This window comes from Bombina bombina, chromosome 3 (assembly GCF_027579735.1).
Source record: "Bombina bombina isolate aBomBom1 chromosome 3, aBomBom1.pri, whole genome shotgun sequence".
NCBI lineage: Eukaryota > Metazoa > Chordata > Amphibia > Anura > Bombinatoridae > Bombina > Bombina bombina.
Window position 1 is genome coordinate 601,863,992 of NC_069501.1, and position 15,878 is coordinate 601,879,869.

At 38.1% G+C, this 15,878-nt stretch overlaps 1 protein-coding gene across 1 annotated transcript in view; it reads right to left on the minus strand.

The window, feature by feature from the left end:
• Positions 1–1,149: 1,149 nt before the first annotated feature.
• The window catches only part of ZMPSTE24 (zinc metallopeptidase STE24), an 83,116-nt gene continuing 68,387 nt past the window's right edge, over positions 1,150–15,878 (minus strand). The window contains exon 10 of the mRNA XM_053707201.1: positions 1,150–2,050. Within this exon, the coding sequence (XP_053563176.1) occupies positions 1,826–2,050 (225 nt within the window). The 3' untranslated portion in view covers positions 1,150–1,825. The remainder of the gene's footprint in view (positions 2,051–15,878) is intronic.

A 15,878-nucleotide genomic window follows, 5' to 3' on the forward strand; every position in this document is an offset into this window, starting at 1 on the left:
GCCCAGAAAAATGTCTACCAGTTTTTAAGCCCTTTTTGAAGCCCTTTATTCTTTTATGTTTAACTAAGAAAATGGCTTACCGGTCCCCATGAGGGGAAATGACAGCCTTCCAGCATTACATGGTCTTGTTAGAAATATGGCTAGTCATACCTTAAGCAGAAAAGACTGCTAACTGTTTCCCCCAACTGAAGTTACTTCATCTCAACAGTCCTGTGTGGAAACAGCAATCGATTTTAGTTACTGTCTGCTAAAATCATCTTCCTCTTTCAAACAGAAATCTTCATCCTTTTCTTTTTCAGAGTAAATAGTACATACCAGCACTATTTTAAAATAACAAACACTTGATAGAAGAATAAAACTACATTTAAACACCAAAAAACCCTTAACCATCTCCGTGGAGATGTTGCCTGTGCAACGGCAAAGAGAATGACTGGGGTGGGCGGAGCCTAGGAGGGATCATGTGACCAGCTTTGCTGGGACTCTTTGCCATTTCCTGTTGGGGAAGAGAATATCCCACAAGTAAGGATGACGCCGTGGACCGGACACACCAATGTTGGAGAAACAATCTATACTAGAACATGTTACAGATATGTACAATTAACAAGATATATCCCTTTTTTTTTTACAAAATGGGCACCCCTCATTAAAACTCTTCCCTCTAGGGAAATTGACTTTTTAATTTTTCCTTTTCGGAATTCAGAAAAGGATTGGCATGAGAGGGTGTGAGAATATATTCTCCCTATTTTTATTTAGGGGGTTTGCCCCCTCCAAAGTTTTTTTTCTCCCCCCCCCCGAATAGGTGGAAGTGTCTTAGTTATATCTTCTATTGTAAGGTTCATAAATAGAATAGTGTATGCTTTAAGGTTAAGAATTATTGTTTTGTGTTGATGACTGTCTTTTTTTGTTTAGTTTACAACACGTCCTGCGTGGCGTAAAAACATGGGTTGAAATGGACCTTCTTATTTTGCATTATTTTTGCATGCTTATTTTTCGAAAATAAAGAAAAAAAGACCAAAAAAAAATAAATAAATCACACCACAGGAGAAATATTCTTTCAAAATGCATTAAAAAAATGCAGTGCATTTCATATATCTCATGTCTCTAAAGCATTTCTTACGTTTCCGCCATAACTCACACACACTACAGAAAGCTGGAACATTCTGCCATTTTTATTTATCATTGGGAATCAGCACCAAGACCACAATTATATAGTATATCGAGACCTCAATGCAGTAGGAAAATCAAAACCATTTTATTTCATAAGCCAATTAATTGCACATAAGAAAAAAAAAAAGTTTTTTTTATTATAAGATTCTTAACACTGGTACCATTCCATATGCTAACTATGAAAAAAACATAGTAATACTTAAATGTACATATTGTCTTTAGTCTATATTGACTAAAGAACAGACTGTTAGCCAATACTAATTCTTAAGAGGAAAAAATAAAAAAAATAGCCTTCATTTTTATGAGTAAAACGTTTTTGTTTACTGCCATATAAATGAACCAAAAGTTAACTGCAAACGGCAGTTTTAGCATATAAAGAAAATAAATACATTTAAAAAACATAAGGCTCTGTGGTACAAAGTAAATCATTAAAAACCATCAGAACTTTTTTCTGTTCCTTACACAAAAAAAAAAAAAAAGAAATGTACAGTTATACATTCACACCTAATCTTTTTTAAAAGGTTGCCTTGACTCATTAACAGGCAGGTTTAGACATAAGCAAGCATTACGGTGTTTTAAAGGAATGAAGAAAAAAAATAAGCTGCAAAAGAATCTTTGCAGGAGAAATACTAATTTGCCAACTGCGTCAAATTCTTTGTCAGTCTTGTTTTTCTACTTTCAAAGCTTGAAGTCTTTCTAATAAGGGAGGGTGGGAATAATGCCACATTGAAAAAAGCCAGTCTGATACAGGAAATCCTAAATTGTCCTTATTTAGTTTAATTAAAGCATCATACAAATCGTTTGCCTTTCCAAGGTTTCTGGCAAATGCATCAGCTTGAAATTCAAATCTCCTGCTCAATACTGTAAGGCAGAATGAAAGAACCTAAAAAGGAAAAAAAAATATTATTACTCAATATATTATCTTTTGTACTGTACACATAAACCAAAACTGATGAAAATATTTTGAGATATAATTATTAGTATTATCGATTTGTAGAACACCAACAGATTATACAGCACTATAAACAGGCAGAGTACGACAAAACAATTATAGGGATCAAATGGGTAGAGGGCCCTGCCAAGGGTCGCACTGTTGTAGTCAGCTCTTAAGAAGGTGATCTACAGACAGCTGGACTCTTAGGCGTACATGCTAAGGGGGTTTAGGGGATAGCAATGGAGGAGAGGAACTGGTATAAAGTAAAGTTAGGGTAGGTTGTATGCATCCCTGAACAGTAGAGTCTTTAGGGAGCACTTGAAGCTTTCAAAACTAGGGGAGAGTCTTGTGAAGCGAGGCATAGTGTTCCACAAGATGGGAGCCAGTCTGGAGAAGTCCTGTAAATGGAAGTGTGATGAGGTAACAAGAGGAGAGTCATGAGCAGAGCGAAGGGGACGGGAGGGAGAGTATCTGGAGACAAGGTCTGAGATATAGGGGGGAGCAGTGCAGTTGAGGAGAATTTTGTGTTTAATCTTAGAGGCAAGAGGAAGCCAGTGAAGGGATTGGCAGAGAGGTGCAGCAGATGAAGAGCGAGGTGTAAGGAAGATGAGCCTGGCAGAGGCTTCATTATGGATTGTAAAGGAGCTAATTACATAGGACTAATATACTGTAGGTGTATGCAAAAATGTTACAAATTCAAAAACTTTATAAAACCTTATTCAAAAACCTTTATAAAAAGGGATAAAATAAACTCATATTTAGTTACAAATAATGAAAAACTGTTGCAGAGGTGCCTGAGGTTATAGTCAAAAGAACAACAGTCTTAAAATAAAGGGTGGGGCCGTGGACTCACCATATCCGGAAATAAATAAATTTACCAGGTAAGCATAAATTTTGTTTCTCTTTCATAAGATATGGTGAGTCCACGGCCTAAGTAATTACCGTTGGGAACCAATACCCAAGCTAGAGGACACGGATAAATAGGGAGGGACAAGACGGGCAGTCCTAAACAGAAGGCACCAAAGCTTGAAGAACCTTTCTCCCAAAAGAAGCCTCAGCCGAGGCAAAAGTTTCAAATTTGGAAAATGTGGAAAAAGTATGTAAAGAAGACCAAATTGGAGCCTTGCAAATTTGTTCCACAGAAGCTTAATTTTTGAAAGCCCAAGAAGAGGAAACAGCTCTTGTGAAATGAGCCGTAATTCTCTCAGAAGGCTGCTGTCCAGCAGTCTCATAAGCCAAACTAATTATACTTCGTAACCAAAGAGTAGTAGCAGTAGCTTTCTGACCTTTACTTTTCCCAGAGAAACAGACAAAGATAGGAGAGGACTGGCGAAAATCCTTAGTTGCCTGTAAGTAGAATTTAAAGCACGTACAACATCCAAATTGTGTAACTAATGTTCTTTGGAAGGAGGAGGATTAGGACACAGAGAGGGAACAACAATTTCCTGATTGATATTTCTATTAGAAACAACCTTAGGAAGGAAACCTAACTTGGTACGAAGAACTGCCTTATTGGCATGAAAAATAAGATAAGGGGAATCGCACTGCAGAGCTGAGAGTTCTGATTCTCTTCGAGCAGAAGAGATAGCAACAAGAAACAAAAGCTTCCAATATAACAACTTAATATCTATGGAATGCAATGGCTCAAACAGAGCCAGCTGTAAAACTTTAAGAACAAGGTTAAGGCTCCAAGGAGGAGCAACAGACTTAAAGACAGGCCTGATTTTGACCAAGGCCTGACAAAACGATTGCACATCTAGCACATTCGCCAAACGTTTATGTAGTAAAACAGAAAAGCAGAAATCTGAACCTTCAGGGTACTGACTGACAATCCCTTCTCCAGGCCTTCCTGAAAAAAAGATAAAATTCTAGGAATTCTAATTCTACTCCAAGAGTAGCCCTTGGATTCACACCAATAAAGATAGTTACGCCATATCTTATGGTAAATCTTTCTAGCAACAGGATTGAGAGCCTGAATCATGGTCTCAATGACCGACTCAGAAAAACCACGCTCAGACAGAATTAAAGCATTCAATCTCCAAGCAGTCAGCTTCAGAGAAACGAGATTTGGATGAAGGAAGAGACCTTGAATCAGGAGGTCCTTCCTCAGAGGTAGTCTCCAAGGTGGGAGAGATGACATCTTCACTAGGTCTGCAAACCAGATCCTGCGAGGCCACGCAGGGGCTATTAGAATCACAGACACCCTCTCCTGTTTGATACAAGCAATGACTCGTGGAAGGAGAGCAAATGGAGGAAACAGGTATGCTAACCTGAAAACCCAAGGAACCACCAGAACATCTATCAGAACATCTATCAGAACGGCCTGCGGATCTCTTGACCTTGAACCGTACCTTGGAAGCTTGGCATTCTGACGTGACGCAATCAGATCTAACTCCAGGCACCACCCATTTGAGGACTAAGCTGGAAAACACCTCTGGATGGAGTTCCCACTCCCTGGGATAAAAAGTCTGTTTGCTCAGAAAATCCGCTTCCCAGTTGTCTACTCCTGGAATGTGGATGACAGATAGAAAGCAATTGTGGGTCTCTGCCCACTGAAGAATCTGAGTAACCTCCTTCATGGCTAAGGAACTCCGAGTTCCTGCCTGGTGATTGATATAAGCCACAGAGGTTATGTTGTCTGACTGGAACCTGATAAACTGGGCTGAGGACAACTGAGGTCAAGCCAATAGAGCATTGTAAATCGCCCTCAACTCCAAGATGTTGATGGAAAGAGCAGACTCCTCCCAAGTCAAAGGCCCTGAGCTTTTAACGAGTTCCAGACTGCTCCCCAGCCCAGCAGGCTGGCGTCCGTGGTCACAATCACCCAGCAAGGTCTCCGAAAGCATGTGCCCTGAGACAGATGTTTCTGAGAAATCCACCACAGTAGAACCCTTAGGTTTAGCCTTCTTATCCTAAGGCAAGAAGGCACCCTTGCCACCTGTGACTGTAGATATAATAGAATCCAAGCCCGGACCAAACAAAACATTCCCCTTGAATGGGAGGGAAAGCAAACGAGACTTAGAAGTCATGTCAGCAGACCACGACTTAAGCCACAGAGCCCTGCGGGCTAAAACAGAAAACCCTGATGTCTTAGCATTCAGGCGAATAATCTGCATGTTCGCATCACAAATGAGCCACTCTTAAGGCCTTGATCCTAAAATCTCATTGAGAGGAGTCTCCACCTCGACCATTGCATATAGAGCGTCAGACCAGTAGGTAGCCGCACCAGCCACCGCAGCGACCGCTGGTTGAAAAACAAACCCTGTAAGGTGGAACATCTTCCGCAACATGGACTCCATCTTTTTATCCATGGGTTCCTTTAAAGAGGAGCTATCCTCTAGCGGAATAGTCGTTCTCTTAGCGAGCGTGGAGATAGCAGCATCCACCTTAGGGTTGGTACCCCACAGTTTAAGCTGCGAGTCTGGGATGGGGAAAAGCTTTTTAAAAGAAGAAGAGGGGTTAAAGGGCGAACCAAGTTTCTCCCATTCATTCTTAATAATGTTAGCCATTTTGACTGGAACCGGCAAGGCCTGGGGCACTACTCTGTCCTCAAAAACCCTATCCAGTTTAGGGTTCGAAGGTTCCTCAGGTAGTTCCGGAACTTCCAACGTAGCAAGTACCTCTTTCAACAGAAAGCGCAAATGCTCCATCTTAAATTTAAAAATCAGGCTCCTCCACGGACGGAGGCCTAGACGTAGACGATTCTGACCCAGAAGCGACATCCTCCGATAAGTCGGAGTTGTCCTCCTCAGCTGATAATCTGGAGACATCCAACGGAGTCGACGACCCCTGGGACGGATAGCTGTGCCGTACCTTCTGCTTAGTAGGACGAGGCATCACATTGATGGCCACAGAAACCGCCGTCTAATTGATCGGCAAAGTCGGGCGGTCAAAGTACCCCTCCCGAAGGAGTATTAGTAGTGCCCTGGGGAACTGCTTGTGTAATCGGAGATGATTGCAAGGAACGCACCTCGCGGGGTGGCGAACCCTCAGAGGTGGATGGCTCAGTCGTACTAAATACCTTATTCTTTTTGGAAATAGCAAATTTATCAAAGCATGTGGAACAGAGTTGGGTAGGCGGCTTGACTGGAACCTCCTCACAATATTCCAAGTTAATGGGTTTAGATAAAGAGGGAGTATCCTCTAACATATCAGAGTCCTCCATAGCTTGTGCCTTTATTGCGGACTTGATCAAAAAATAAATAGCACCTTTATATCCCAATGGCCGGGGCACTCACCACCTATGACCCGGTCTACAAGAACAGCTTTTGTCTCCTCCGAACACAGGTTGAGAAAGTTGCAGAGGCCACACCCGGTCACATGGAGTGCCATGCAGGACCGCCCCTGCACGCGAAAGAAAAACGTGCCAAAAAGGCCCGCCTCAATCCCTCTCTATGAACTGTGTTCCACACTGACAGAGCCTCATCGCACACAAATGCAGTAAAAACACAAACAATATTATGCTATAAACTCCCCCCTGTTCAATAGCCCCCCTTCCGAGGGTATTACCCTAGATTCTATAAAGATAGAAGGAGCCATACTGTGACCCTGTCTTCATGCGGTATCAAATTATATATATATATATATATATGTATATATATATATATATATATATATATATATATATATATATATATATATATATATATATATATATATATATATATATATATATATATATATATATATATATATATATATTCAAAATAAGCAAGAGGAAATCAATATAGCTCAGCGCACAGATAGGGTATTAGTACATCAATCAATATATAGTCCAATAAAATGCAATATTTCTAGTCCCATTAAGAAGCACACAGTGGTTGGTAAATGGTTTTCTTCTTACCAGAGATTACCTCAATCCTATGAGGTAATGTTTGTGCCTGAAATACTCAAAAAATCATGAGTTATAACAAAATACCCTAGGAATCAAAATTATTTGTTAGGTGAAACACACAAAAAATATATATATATTATATATTTTTTTATGTTTCTGTAATGTATTATTTATCTCCACTCTCGTACTCTTAACAAGTAACTAGGCTGATCATAAATCTAACATCTAAGTATAATTATTGGAGATAAGCTGTTTCAGTATCATCCAGGTTTCATACCGCTTATAAATCCCAGGATAATCGTGTAGCACAACATAGGTGAGGTGTGACGACAATGTTTGAAACTTACACACCTCCAGTTCAGAGTAAAATGATTGGCCGATATGGACCAATCATTTTCTTTCAAGACATTTAAAAAGCCCCAGACGCCGTCGCGCGTCACCTTTGAGAAAGCCGAAACAGCATCGGCGAAACATGTCAGGGGGGGTATAGTCCAATACACACCCCAATCAGCCGTTTTTAAATGGCATAGGAACTGGCTGAATATTACTTAATTTAATGCGTTGGCAATCTTAAAAAACTTATATTTAACATATATACTTGTATTGGTTGATAAAGGACCTATAGTTTATTGACCGGGATGGTCAGAATTACACTAGTAATCGGTGACACGCTTTGGGGTAAAAGTCTGGGGTTAGTTAACTTCTTATAGCGGTTCTCCAAATTGTAGAAGCCTAATCGATAAGTAATAAATGCCAAAATAAGGCATCTCTCTAGACTCTTTAGATAAGCTAACACCCAATAGCTTATTGACCGGGACGGTCATAATCACACTAGTAATCGGTGACACGCTTTGGGGTAAAAGTCTGGGGTTAGTTAACTTCCAATAGCGGTTCTCTAAATTGTAGAAGCCTAATCGATAAGCAATAGATGCCAAAATAAGGCATCTCTCTAGATTTTTTAGATAAGCTAACACCCAATTCTAATAGACACTGTTTGTGAATTGCTATAAGACGCAGATCACGCTATTACAGTACTAGCATTTCAAGCAGTGCAGGTGCCACCGAGTATCGAGTTAATGGTGACTGCAAATTCTACAAAGTGTACTGCATTTGAGTAATAATACACTGACCCTTGCGATCTCAGGCATTTCGATATTTGTACCACATGCCAGAGGTGCAATAGGTATAAAGTATATACTGGTTACCACACACACAAATAAGTTACTCCACTATTTAACTTTAACAGCAATGTGTGTCCAATTCAAATCTGGTTAAGCCGATAAAGGGCATTCTATTTGAACAACAATATATAAACCGTTGTGAACCAATATACAATAAGAATCTAACCACACGTATGAGGTGAATGTCAAGTGATAACATATAGGTTCAACTTGAAAGAACACTTCCCAAAATAAGATATATTTTTTAAATTACCGGTACAAGGTAATAAAACAAAATTATTTCATACTCTCAAAATAAGCCAAATACAAGAGTCTAAATCCGAAAGTTTACACCAAGCACCTTTAGGCGAGGACTAAATAGTAGGTCCTTACAGACTTCGTATGTTATTAACTATCAAAACTGGTAATTTATGCACAATATACAAAAAGAAAGAGGAAAATATATTGCACAAAGTATATTCCAGTTCAGCTAAGAAAATTCCCCATCCCAAGACTTACAAGTCTTGCAAATTAAACAAGGTGTGATTTAGACTCTGTGTACTATTTGGAAGCAAGGAATATACTCACTATAATAAAATCTGTTATTAAATATAGTGGCACCAACATGAATAACTCATGACATTTATATCTTCACTTTGTTAATATAAAGAGCAAAGGTATTGTGTGAGATATCTGGGTATTGATAGAAGAAACAAAACTTATCATACCACTAGATAGCCTGAAGTCTAGTATACCAAACCAGACCTGAGTATAGATTATATTAGACGTTACATTTGTAAAACCTGAATCAGATATTTGATCTGTAATACTATTAACTCAGAAAGTGCTACACACAGCACCTAGATATGAACCCACTGTGAAACACCCCAATCCACCCCTAGCATAAGATACAAATACAAACGACGATCTATACAAAAGTGGGACCCCTCTGAGGTGCCCTATATGTCTGCATAACTAGTTTGTCCAACTGAACATTAGCCAACATTTACAACCCAGTTCCTATGTGTTTTTAAAGCACACACATACACGTATTAATTTTATAACTATTGTTGAATAAAAGTTATGTTTTAAGTTAATTAATTTCTTTGAATAGAAACTTTTTGGTCCTGAATGTGAGTTCATTATTAATTACTTCAATCAGGGACGGGAGTGCTGCCAAGGTGCACTTTTTCTAGTCTTGATCCCTTCACCTGGGCTCCAGACTCAATCTAAAAACAATGACATCTCCTCTGTCCCATCTCCCCTGACCCCTCTACTAGCAAACACTGACTCTCCAATGATCCACAATATCACAGAGGGTGACACCATGAACATACATTGTTGGGTACCGATACGCTCAGTTTTAGATAACGGTAAGATACTCAAAAAAAAAGAAATAGCAGACAAACGTATACTTAGAGGTCAGAATTGGTATGAGTACCTGCAACTTACACATTACATTAATAATAATAAAAATAAACCAAATCTGGTGAGGCAACTTACTGCATTCAAATCTATATGCTATTCGGAAGGCACCTCAAAGAAGGGGTTATCTCAGTCGTATAGACTTATTAGCAATGCACTCGAAACAGCTGCCTTCATATACTAAAGTGTAGGAGGGGGAGTTACATAAATCTTTAACACTGAATGAGTGGCAAATGATTTTCTACCAAATGGGAAGAGCTCCATCTTCTATGAATGTCACGGAAACCAATATGAAGCTACTTACCAGATGGTATCTTACCCCTAAAAGATTGTCTAATATATACCCAAGTGCCAGCAAACTCTGTTGGAGAGGATGTGGTCAGGAAGGAACTCTCTCACATATATGGTGGGAATGCCCCCTGTTAAGATCATATTGGAATGACATACACACAGAAATAGGGAAAATAATAACAATTCAACTCGGGAACGACCCATTTGTATTTTTATTCCATAAGGTACCCAAAATAAAGTGTAAATTAAGGTCAATGTTATTATATATTATGCTAAACTGTGCAAAACAGTTAATCCCACGACTATGGAAAAACACAAAAATCCCTAAAGTGCAAGAATGGAGGGAACAGGTATCGAGGTTATTATCCCTTGAAAAATATCATTACCAACAGACTAATAGAATAATATCACTCCCTAAATAATCCTCCCAAAGGAATAGTATGAACACTGAAAAGAAACTCTAATTGAATAAAACACACTTTTAGAAATTTATAAAGAAATAAATGCATACAGTATATAAGAATACTGGTAAAAGTAATCTAAAATGATGTAGATGTGATAAGATAGACAGTATAAAGTGCTGCAGCGGAGAACTGATGTGTTTATGTTATTTAACGCTGTGAAACAACATGCTGTGAAGTTGTTTCTGTTTGTTTTTTGTTGTAGATGTACTTCAACACCTGTTTATGTATGATGTAAAATGAATAAAATTTCAATAAAAAAACAAACAAAACAAACAAAATTGATGAATAAATAATTGGTGAATAAAAAAATTGATGATTGAAAAAGTTGATGAATAAAAAAACCACTACAGGTTGCCGGTCATGTGGTGCACGTACTGTACACCCACTTCAATAATGCATACGCGTTTCGAAGTGTAGATATACTTCTTCGTCAGAGGTGAAGATTGTGTACAGCAAGACCAGCTTAAAATTTAAAGAGTGATGAAGTAGGCGTAATTTTCCTTCCGTTACGTGTGACGTCACTATGTTACGTGACTCCGGCAGCCTATAGTGGTTGTTGTGACATAAGTTCACATGGTGATACTGGCTAGTACGTTTTGTCAGCTAACTCTTGCACCAATCGTAAATTTTGTATACCGGTTACTATGGGAACCCAATTATGATCACAGTCTGACCCGAAATATATTCCGTGACATATCGGCTATATTGTGTAGAAAATGATAGGATCTCTAGATGTATGGACTTTTTTAGCATAAACTATATTTCTAATAGAAGTTTTTTCAACACCCTAGCAAATGACTCATCACTGGTCTCCTTTTTACTTCCAATTGTATGGGGAAATCTGGATAAGAAATAGAGGTGAAATAATGTGTAACCTACTGAGCAATGAGTGAATAATTATTATTTATTTCTCAAAATCGTTTCTTAATACATTGATTGTTTGTGTTAACCTCTTGCTCCAATCGTAAATTTTGTATCCCGGTTACTATGGGAACCCAATTATGATCAGTCTGGCCTGAAATATATTCCGTGCCATCTCGGCTATATTGTGTAGGAAATTATAGGGTGTTGAAAAAATGTCTATTACAAATATAATTTATGCTAAAAAAAGTCCATACATCTAGGGATCCTATCATTTTCTACACAATATAGCCGAGATGTCACGGAATATATTTCGGGTCAGACTGCGATCATAATTGGGTTCCCATAGTAACCGGTATACAAAACTTACGATTGGTGCAAGAGTTAGCTGACAAAACGTACTAGCCATTATCACCATGGGAACTTACGTCACAACAACCACTATAGGCTGCCGGAGTCACGTAACGTAGCGGCGTCACACGTAACGGAAGGAAAATTACGTCCACTTCACTTTTTAAGCCGGTCTTGCTGTACACAATCTTCACCTTTGACGAAGAAGTATATCTACACTTCCAAACGCGTAAGGATTATTGAAGTGGGTGTACAGTACGTTCACAACGTGACCGGCAACCTATAGTGGTTTTTTTATTCATCAACTTTTTCAATCATCAATTTTTTTATACACCAATTATTTATTCATCAATTTTGTTTTATCAATTTTTAATTCCTTTAACCATCAATTCTTGATTCATTTATTTTTTAAACAACTTGTATCTGCTTGTTATTAATTGTTATTAATTGCTAGCAACTGTGAAGTATTGTACCACTGGGGCTATACAGTATCAATATACGGTTGACAACATATATATATATATATATATATATATATATATATATATAGACCCCTAGGAGACTATTTCTTATAAATATATGCGGGTATCGCACAAAGCCAATCTTTTTATACAAGAAAAGGGGTCAGAATACAGTTTACCACACGGTGTGATTTTCAAAGACTCCCAAATAGAGGGATCTCTGTGGGGATTCATCTACATCTAGACCTCAGCAAATTTACATATTCGTATGGAAACAAATGTTTTATGTGCCTGAATGCTTACCTCATTAAGGATTGAGGGCACTAAATGTGAGTGCAAATTGTTTTCATTTTTAAATAATAAATTACTTATCTGACAGAATTACACTATGCAAGTCTCTTTTGTCTTTTCATAATATCACATCGAGAATCACTACCATACAACCATACTCCTGGGGGATACAAAGAGCTGACAGTTTCTACCAGGAAGACACTTCCCATTCATCAGCACAAAGCTTGAAAAACAGTCAGAGAAAAATAGGAGACCAGAAATGCGGCTCAGGATTAACTTTCAGGCACAAACATTACCTCATAGGATTGAGGTAATCTCTGGTAAGAAGAAAACCATTTACCAACCACTGTGTGCTTCTTAATGGGACTAGAAATATTGCATTTTATTGGACTATATATTCATTGATGTACTAATACCCTATCTGTGGGCTGAGCTATATTGATTTCCTCTTGCTTTTTTTGAATTTCTAACAGTGCCACAGGTACACTGTATCATTTTCAAGCAGCATGATCAGACAGATTCATATTGAAACATTTGTTTTTTTCTGCTACATGGGTTTTGTTATAACTATTTACTGAGATTGAAGCTTTCTAGCGCTGGTATTTCATCTTTATGTCTAATATATATATATATATATATATATATATATATATATATATATATATATATATATATATATATATACACACACACATACACACTTACATATATACAGTGGATATAAAAAGTCAGGTTTCTGTGATGTAAAAAAATGAGACAAAGATTAATCATTTCAGAACTTTTTCCACCTTTAATGTGACCTATAAACTACACACCTCAATTAAAAAACAAACTGAAATCTTTAAGGTGGAGGGAAGTAAACAAAAAAAACTAAAATAATGTGGTTGCATGTGTGTGCACACCCTATTATAACTGGACTGGGGATGTAGCTGTGTTCAGAATTAAGCAATCACATTCAAAACCATGTTAAATAAGAGTCATCACACACCTGTCATAATTTAAAGTGCCTCTGATTAACCCCAGCTGTTCTAGTAGGTCTTTCCTGACATTTTGTTAGTCGCATCCTACAGCAAAAGCCATGGTCCGCAGAGAGCTTCCAAAGCATCAGAGGGATCTCATTGTTAAAAGGTAATAGTGAGGAGAAGGGCACAAAATAATTTCCAAGGCATTAGATATACCATGGAACACAGTGAAGACAGTCATCATCAAGTAGAGAACATATGGCACAACAATGATATTACCAAGAACTGGATATCCCTCCAAAATTGATGAAAAGACGAGAAGAAAACTGGTCTGGGAATCTACCAAATGGCCTAAAGCAACATTAAAGGAGCTGCAGGAATATCTGGCAAGTACTGGCTGTGTGGTACATGTGACAACAATCTCACATATTCTTCATATGTTTGGGCTTTGGGGTAGACGGCAAGACGGAAGCCTTTTCTTACGAAGAAAAACATCCAAGTCCAGCTAAATTTAGCAAAAACACATCTGAAGTGTCCCAAAAGTATGTGAGAAAAGGCATTATGGTCTGATGAAACCAAGGTTGAACTTTTTGGCAATAATTCCAAAAGATATGTTTGGTGCAAAAACAACACTGCATATCACCAAAAGAACACCATATCTACAGTGAAACATGGTGATGGCAGCATCATGCTTTGGGGCGATTTTTCTTCAGCTGGAACTGGGGCCTTATTCAAGGTAGAGGGAATTATGAACAGTTCCAAATACCAGTCAATATTGGCACAAAACCTTCAGGCTTCTGCTAGAAAACTGAACATGAAGAGGAGCTTCATCTTTCAGCATGACGACCCAAAGCATACATCCAAATCAACAAAGGAATGGCTTCACCAGATGAAGATTAAAGTTTTGGAATGGCCCAGCCAGAGCCCAGACCTGAATCCAATCGAATCAAATTCATCACTACTTCCAATGCTTTCTACATCGCTATCACTATTTTCTTCATCATTCTCCTGATCAACTTCTCTCTGATTTTCCCACAATACATCATCTTCACTACCATCCAATGCATTTGACAGGCAACATTTTTTTAATCCTTTTATGATTGATTCGTAAGATATAATTTCCCATGCAGAAATAATCCACTGACAAAACAAAGCCACTGATGGTTTCTTAATTTTGCCGCTTGGTGTGAGGGCATGATCTCCAGCCACAAGCCATTCAGAATACTGCTGCCGTAGATTATCTTTAAATGGCTTGTTGACCACAACATCAAGCACTTGGAGTTGGAATGTCATACCCCCTGGTATTTCAACCAGATCGGATTTCAAGGATGCAATCTTACTTTTTACATCAGGTGTTAAATGTCCTTTAAAAGGCATCCAATACCAGCATTGCTTTTTTCGCAAGAAGAGCACCAGGCCTACTCTTCCAAACAACTGATAGCCAATCATTCATCAGCTCCTTGCTCATCCATCCCTTTTCATGACATCTGACAATTAAGCCTCTTGGAAGACTTTCTTTTGGCATAGTTTTCCTTTTTAGGATCACATAAGGTGTCAGCTTATGACCATAAGCTGTAACAGATAACATTGCTGTTATACGTAATTTTTCATTTCCTGTGGTCCTCATTAGAATGGATTTTGCTCCTTTTTGATCCACAGTTGTATTACTTGGCATATCAAAGAAAACTGGAGTTTCGTCAGCATTTCCAATTTGGCTCAATGGATAGTTCCTGAGCTCTATGACATACCGTTGGAAAGTAAGCAGCTTTTCATTGTAGTCAACAGGTAGTCTTTGTGCTAGTGTTGTCCTGCGTCTTAGAGAGAGGCCATTTCGGAGCATAAATCTACGGCACCATCCAAGGCTTGCTTTAAATTCATGCCTGGGAATATTTAATTCACTGGCAATTTCTAATGCCTTCAATTGTATGATTTTTCGGGTGACAGGCATTCCATTTTTTCTTTATTCTTGAATGAAGGGAAGCACTGCTGTATCAACTTCACAATACCTGCCTTTCTTAGGCCCTCTGAACGATTTTCCTGCAGAAGCAGAGATTTCTAGTTTCTTCTGCATAAGCTTCCATCTGCGTACATTTTTCTCATCTACGTCATATTTTCTGGCAGCTTACCTATTGCTTATTTGTTCAGCGTATTTTAAGACTTTAAAGGGCCACTGTAAGTAAATATTTTCTATGCCTGTTACTAACTAACTACCCCAAATATGCTTTTTATCAATAGCATTTCATTAACATATCTCTACCGTATATCAGAAATCTTGTCTGCAAATTTAATTGTTTTCCAAACCCACTCCGTGGGTATCCTTTGCTCTGTATCAATCCATTTACAATACCTAGGTTTCAAAATGGCGCTTTAAATACAAAGTTATTGGTTTAAGTATTTTGAACATGCAGTGCTGAAAATAGTGGGCAGGATAACGTGACATCATCGGCGAATAAAAGATAACTTTTAGAACGTTATGAAACTTTGTTTTGGAGAAAATATAGGTCAGTAGGTTTTAATTAATGTTTATTAACTTTACTATGTTAGTTGTTTAGCTTAAAAATTATAACAGAAAGTAATCCTTTAATCTTAAAGTTTGAATCGTAACTTCGTCTTTTCCCTTGGCTGGTTGAACTCTGAATCTCCACATGATCAGCCATATTGGTACCGTATTTTATGT